A 7,636-nucleotide genomic window follows, 5' to 3' on the forward strand; every position below is an offset into this window, starting at 1 on the left:
AGGATATGCATTTCTGCGTGTTCATGTCGATGGGTCATTGTTTGCACCACATACACTTTCCACTCTCGACTGGGTGGTTTCCTGTTAGAAAGACAGAGGAAGAAAGAGAGATGCATACTGTATTTTCACATTGAATTAGCGGTTGATTATTAACGTAGTAACCATCACTTTTGTCTGCAATGTTTGAGGTACTCTGCTCCAGTGTTTCTCCACTACTGCGTTTCCATTGGGATTTGTGACGCAGCTGCAAAGTCTCTACTGTGATATTGTCATGGCTGCAAATTGAATCAGGTTCTATTGACATATTTGTTGTTTGTCTTTTGGCAGTGAGTCTTTTGGCTTTTGTATTTCATGCTAATGAAGCACCATGTAAATTAATTGGGTGAAGAGAAGTGAAACAGACAGAGAAACAGACAGGAGACGCTCACAGACAGACAGACAGACAGACAGACAGACAGACAGACAGACAGACAGACAGACAGACAGACAGTGGTTTTCAAGTAAACACGTTGGTTAGCCGTGTGCCTGTCTTGGCAGAAGGTCACTGCCCACATCCTGCTTTATCACCATGGAAACATCCATATCCATTTTTTTCTCATTAAGAACATTTTCTTTTGATGTCTTCTGTGGTGTCTGATTCCCTAAACAGTCCAAGAATGTGTGACATTATTTCAATTTAAGGGCAGCGTATGACTTATACCATTTTTTTTTTTTATTTGACCTTTTTTCTTCCTCATTCCAGTCACACCAGTGTAATTCCAGTGTAATTTCCTGAGCTATAAGTTTTTAAAGCTGCACTAATTCATATTTTTAGAATGACAAACAATGGATCTGAGAACATGTGGAATGTTAAAGGTCTGCTCATATTGAGAAATCTGCAGATAATTATTGGCTAACTGCAGTTTTCCTCAGCCAACAGAGCGTTTTAGCGTTGTTTAGCTGATTGTTTTTTGTTTTTAGGGCCACGACTTTATTGTTTTAGTTGAGTCTTACAGCAGCTCATTTCACTTTTACAGCAGCTGTTTTTGACAAAAATTCTCTAATGAGTACCACCAGATATTCAGGATTTTTATTTTGGTCATCTAAATTGATCTTCTTTTCTTTCATCTTAAGCTTTCAGTAGAAAAGTGTGATGTGGGCTGTACAGCAATCAATCTTGTTGGAAGAACACGCATCTCCTAATGACTTCTTGAAAGTGCAAAGCAACATTTTGTCTTGATTCTCCTCTGCAGATCGCCTGTGTCTCTGGTGTCACCCCGTCATGGAGAGTTCCATCACACTCTGGCAGTTCCTGCTGCAGCTGCTGCTCGACAAAAGCCACAAACATCTCATCTGTTGGACGTCCAACGACGGCGAGTTCAAGCTGCTTAAATCAGAAGAAGTTGCCAAGCTGTGGGGGTTGCGCAAGAACAAGACAAACATGAACTATGACAAGCTGAGCAGAGCTCTGCGCTACTACTACGACAAAGTACGCAACAAACACTTTCCGAGACTATTGAAATAAGTCGTCTTGGTGGTTTCGTGATGTTTTATGCCTAATTAAATCACATCAATAAACGGGTTTAACATAATTTAACACGCTTTTGTCTGCAGAACATCATCAAGAAGGTGATCGGCCAGAAGTTTGTCTACAAGTTTGTGTCGTCCCCTGAGATTCTGATGATGGACCCTGCGGTGGTGGAGTCAGGCCGCAGCAGTGAGGAAAGTGGGGGTGCAACGTCAGAGCCTGAGGCTGAAGACGAGGACGGGGGTGGGAAAAACCAATACCTTCACTCCAGCCTGTACTCCTCCTTCACCGTCAGCTCCCTGCAGCACTCCTTAGATCCGCATCGGCCGATCAAGGCGGAGCCGAGGTCCGATCACCACGGCGACAGCTCCTCTGTCATCCGATTCGTAAACAACCACGGCCACTCGTCGCTATCCTCCACCCCACCCCCATCCTCGGCCGACACCTCCAATTCCTCCAGATCTTCTCCTCGGCAGGCCCGCTCTTCTTCCTGCTCCTCCTCCCCACCACAAAGCCCCGCCCACACACCGTGGAGGGGGCGGAGCCAGAGCGCAGAGACTAATGCGTCAGAGCAGAGCGCTCAGCCTCTAAACCTGTCATCGGGTCAGAGGGAGAGAGAGAGGTCACAGGGCACGACAATGCCAGAGAGGAGGAGATTGGCCAATAGCGTGCCTTTAAAAAGCAGAAAACCCAAAGGCTTGGAAATATCCGCTTCCTCTCTTCTCCTGACAGGAAGTGACCTTGTCTCCAGAGCTCTCAACAGCCCGGCGCTGCCTTCAGGCTCCCTGACCGCTGCCTTCCTCACCACACAGGTACAACATGACACATTACACATGATTAAACATCATTTCACTCCCACAAAGTCCTTCTGTATACAAAAGGGAGGAAAGAGAAAAGGACAATGGGTTTTGGGGATGAAGAAACTTCAACTAATAGACAGGGAGGAAATGGAAAGAGGTGAGCGGAAAGAGGGGAGGAGGCAAGGGAGGGAGGAGGTTCATAAGTGAACCCATATGTTCCTGAAGCTCCTGATTCACTGGCACCAACACACTGACCAACCCAGCACAGTCTGACTACATTCAAGCTTTCAGCTAGCGCTTCTATCCAGCCGGCAGCGTTGACAGGCAGCTTAGTGTACAGTACACAATTGATGGAAAATAAAAGTCTATGATAAACCGTTGATTCATCACTGAACATTTTGTATGATTGAGTTTTTGCAAGGAACACCGGAGCTGTTGATTAAGTGTCCACAGCCCTTTATTCACTTTACCCTGTGGTTCTTTCCCAGTTGTCCACCAGAAACTAGTTTAAGGTGGTAGCTGGTCTTTGATGGTAAACTCATATCTTGCAAGTCAAGTTGTGAGTTCAATCTGGCTGGTAAATCACCAAAAAAAAACATCAAAACACAAAAGCACACCATAAGCTGGTCCTGAGAAAGTATCGTAGTAAAACTGAACATCAAACGGTCTCATATGCCTGTTTTAGATTAGCAAGAGTTAGAGTGGTCAAACATAAGAAATTTGAGGTACTGACATGACTGGACTGAAAAATTGACTTAGGGGGATGAGTGTGAGACAGCTTCCTGCCATTAAAAACTCATTTTAAATTTTTGGCTCATTGGATGCCATTATTAGAAAGCAGATACATGTAGATAGATAGATAGATGACAGGACATGAGGGAAGAAAGAGATGGGGAATGACATGCAGGAGTGGTCACGTTCGACACCTTAAATCCCTCGGCAGGGCACCTTTTCAAAGCTTTCACTCACTATTCACAGAAATACAGGATTATATAAAGCACCAGTGTAAGAAAATAACAGGATTTTAAAAAACATCTGATTAAACAGTAAACTCAGTGGCTACACTTCACTTTGCAGTGAGAATGTAAACACAAACACACTGAAGAAACTTGTGTTGTCTTTTGCGTTAACCATGAACTTGTCCTTCCAGGTCAAAATTAAAAATGAACATTTTGTTTTGTGCTTTTGCTGTGTTTTTGTCGCTTTTTCCATGCTTTTTTAAAAACCTGAGCTGGTTTAATAATAGGTTTTACACTTATTGGAATTCATGCTCAACAAACTTCATTTATATCAAATTATACATACGTTTTTAGTTAAATAAAGGCAGACATTTTTTAGGATCACAGATGGATATCTGTCAAAGTTTTGTCTGGATACTGATTAAAAAAACACCCAAAAAATTCAATGAAAGTAACCATTAATTTTACCTTAAGAATGTTGTATGGAATCATCCATGTTATTTTTGGGCAATTATGTTTTAGAAATCCATATTTCGGATATAAAACACTTTGAAATGGATCAATTTGACCCAATGACAACACAAGGTTTAAAACCAAACTGGCCTTAGTTAAATATAAAGAGACAGAAGAAAATTGATGCCATGAATTCTTTATGACTGGAGCTTCCTGACCTGCATGGTGTCAGTCTGCCAAGTCAGTCTGTCTGGGAGAAGTGAGTTCACTAGAGGGCAGACATGGATTTGAGTCCAATGACATGACAACTCCACCACAGACTCTGAACGAGTCTCTCGGAACTAATTGCCAGAGTAAACACTAACTTTTCCATCGTGGTGTATTTATTCCACATTTCATTTTTGGTTTTGTTAATTTAGACTCCGTCTGGTCTGCTGCTCACTCCCAGTCCTCTACTCTCCAATATCCATTTCTGGTCCAACCTGAGTCCAGTGGGACCCCTTAGCCCTACACAACTGCAGAGCCATGCCCCCCTCTTTCAGGTAACACACGCACATACACATTTGGAACTATATGTGAGGAATATGTTGGTCAGTCGCTTTGTATAGTGGGTTAAAAATGGGTTTAGACACTTTGTTTGAAGAATACTCTTGTTATTGTAAACTTTGCTCCAATAACATAACGTCATCCTCAACCTAAACCTGTTTTTTATGGATTATGACATAAAAATGTGTTCTTAAATAAGCTTGAAATGTTTGAGTTCTAGCCGTATTGTTTAAAAAGCAAAAAAACAATAAGACGTTAATTTACAAAGCCTTTCAGAGAAAACACACACTGGTTGTGATGGATACAAAATCTATATCTGCCTGTCCCTATTTACAGCAAATCCCTCCCTCATAACTACAGGATCTTTACAGTCATTTCACACTGCTGGTTTACCTCCACAGTTGTTTTCACACAGTTATGTGTGTGTATGCGTGATTCACCGTGTTCCAGGGTTTCAAAATAAGCCACAGATGTTTCCGTTCTGGTGTGGACAAGAAGAGGGGGCAACTTCCTGTTGGCTATGGGGAGCGGGATAGGGTTGGTTGGTCAGGAGCCCCTCCCACCAATATCATATTTCTGAAACAAACACACATACAGTACACAACTCCAAAATAAGCTGTTAAGTATCTAATGACCGGCGATTAGTCCTCACAACAGTGCTTGGTCCCCACAATGTTGGTGCACAACCAGGTCCCCACATTGTATTGTAAGCTAGAGAAGACTCTTCTTTGATGCAGTAGCAGTCTGACTCGAAAATAGAGAATTCATTTCATGTCACACATTTAAACAGCTCAGACAGAACCTTTATTTTCCTCATCTTATGAGTGAAGCAGGGATGATAAATTATTATAGGCCAACCTAGACATTAGTATAGCCTTAATTCTCTTGACAAAAAGCCAACGTGAATTTTCCATTGGATTGTTACAGAAAATAAGCTCAATGGCAAACAAAATTTACTATATTTACACATTTTGTTTAGCAAGGTAATCTTTTTTATGCTTTTTGAAGCATTAATAAATTGCCCAAAGTAAATAACTAATGTAAGGCCATAAACAAACTGTACCATGGTCCTAAATGCCTCAAAATGTTCACGTGGGGTATTTACTTAAGTGTTTTATGTTGTTATTGTGTATTAAGCCTGTTTTAACCACGTACCTTATTTCAGGCATCTAACCAAAAACATTGACTTTGAAACTAGGGAACCGGAAGTGCAAAAAAACTACATCATTTATGAGATTTATGACTCATTTCTACTGCACTCTATTGTGCAAATCCTTTTGTAAAAGCATTGAACAACCTTATTAATGTTAGCATTATGGATGAGACGTCATTAGTTTAATATTGGTCGTGGGATTACTATATATTGATCTTGTATTAATGATGAATAATATACTCAGTTTTAAAGAACCATATAGTTTTAATCAGTGCAAAGCCACAATGACTAAAGCCATTTAACCATATTCTTTCTCTTTAAAGCGCCTGTGTGTAGGATTTAAACATTACCGACTTTAGTGGTGGTATCAAAACCTGTCCCAATTGTCTAATTTTTTACAAAGTTAGCTTATGCCATTATAACAATTTGAAAGATTCTATGATCACATACAATATCTTACCAGTCAGCTCCATCGACCCTTTGGTTTTTGTCTTATGTGCCAAAGTGGTCTGTTCAAATGCAAAATCAGGCAGTTCCTGGTGTTATCTTAAGTATTATGTGGCTGAAAAAGTAACGTACACTTATCAGTTCAGCTAAAAATAAATATTTACTGTTTTCTACCTCCAATCTGAATTTTTCCTTTTCAGTTCCCTTCACTGCTGAATGGAGTCATCCCTGTGCCTTTCCCCAGCATGGACGCTCCCTCTCCTCTGCTGCTCTCCTCAAGCTCCCATAAGTCCTGATCGCCGAGCTTCAGGAGCAAACTAGGCCATATCGAGCTGGGCCAGATCAGCAAAGAGCCAATCAGCTTTAGACTTTGCCGGTGAACCCCACAGGAGACGGACTTCCTCTGAGTCCAACTACACTTTGATTGGAAACCTGTTTCTTTACATTTACAAATGAAGAAATACCTTCATTTGTAAATGTAGGTGCTTTACTCTGAAGCTTTGCTCTCTGAGAAGAGTATTTGCGTTAAACATTTCTTTGTGTTTACTACAGTTCTACTGATCATGTCCTTTACATTTGTTTCTTCATCATTATGCAAAGAAATTGACTGGAGGTCAGATTTCACCACATCGCTCATCTCTTTCCACTTGGTTCAAAATTCAGTGATACAGACTAGTTGCAATTTCATGAATGTTAGTGCTATTTTTCATCTCTGCTCTGACTAATGTCAAACCCACACCACTGACTCAAACAACGGAGATCTGGAGAATTATAAAATAAGAACTCAAGTACTTTTCAGTTAAAGGAAATACAGTCATTTGCTTTCCTACTAAGAGTTAGCGTTAGACACGAAAATCGATACCCCTCTCTCATGATTGTAGGCTCAATATGAAGCCATATCCAGGATATGGTTAGCTTTGCATAAAGACTCTTAGCGCAGAAACCTTCCTCATCCAAAGGTGACTATTAGCTAGCAGCCAACCAATTAACACATTAACCTTAAAATAAAAATAAAAACGATATCTTGTAGTTTTATAGGGAACTGAAGGTAGAACCTAGGAGAAATAGTTTGGCACAAAACCTTCAATAATTCCTTTATTTGTGAGCTGAAGTAAGGCGGACTTTGATAACTTTGGCCAGAGCTAGACTGGCTGTTTCAGGTCTTCATCCTAAGCTAACCAGCTGCTGGCTTTAACTCCATATATAAATGACAGATATAAATAGTGATGTAAATCTTCTCATCTTGCAATCAGAGAGAAAGCCTATGTTCCTTTAAATTTGGACATAAAATGTATCCCCCCCCCCCTTTTAATTGACCAAATGTTCAATGTGAACAATTTTGGGCAATACAAAAGTCAACCAACAACTGTGTCCCATTTATGAACCTTTTTAAGTAAAAAAAATAAAAAATCATCAATTTTTATGTTTTTTTTTTTAACAACTTGATCTACATTTGTATATATCTAGATCTGAAATGTTTCAGTGAAGCCATGAGATGAATCCCTCACTCACTCCTAGCGCAGCGCTTAAACGCTGTGGAAGTCTTCATTTTGTCTTTTGTGTTGCTTTGACTTGACGTGAACTTATCTGTATAGTTTAATGCTTTTTATTTTAAATGCACTGTACTTCTTAGCTTTGTACCAGCTGTGCCTTTAATATTGTAAGACTTGTGTAAATGTATTAAGCTTTAAACCAGGTTTTAAGAGACATTCCAGGTCAAAATTGCACAAAAGCTTTTATTTTCTAAAATGGCTCCTGGTTATTTTTTTAT

At 40.2% G+C, this 7,636-nt stretch overlaps 1 protein-coding gene across 2 annotated transcripts in view; it reads left to right on the forward strand.

The window, feature by feature from the left end:
- Nucleotides 1-6,949, forward strand: part of elk3 (ETS transcription factor ELK3) — an 8,062-nt gene extending 1,113 nt beyond the window's left edge. Inside the window, exons 2-5 of one of the 2 annotated variants that reach the window (XM_034863337.1) lie at nucleotides 1,233-1,468; nucleotides 1,594-2,319; nucleotides 4,139-4,261; nucleotides 6,066-6,949. In XM_034863337.1, the coding sequence (XP_034719228.1) occupies nucleotides 1,262-1,468; nucleotides 1,594-2,319; nucleotides 4,139-4,261; nucleotides 6,066-6,161 (1,152 nt within the window). In that variant the 5' untranslated portion in view covers nucleotides 1,233-1,261 and the 3' untranslated portion in view covers nucleotides 6,162-6,949. The remainder of the gene's footprint in view (nucleotides 1-1,232; nucleotides 1,469-1,593; nucleotides 2,320-4,138; nucleotides 4,262-6,065) is intronic. The other variant, XM_034863338.1, reaches the window with a different exon arrangement.
- The last annotated feature ends 687 nt before the right edge of the window (nucleotides 6,950-7,636 follow it).

Source organism: Etheostoma cragini, chromosome 23, assembly GCF_013103735.1.
Source record: "Etheostoma cragini isolate CJK2018 chromosome 23, CSU_Ecrag_1.0, whole genome shotgun sequence".
Lineage (NCBI taxonomy): Eukaryota > Metazoa > Chordata > Actinopteri > Perciformes > Percidae > Etheostoma > Etheostoma cragini.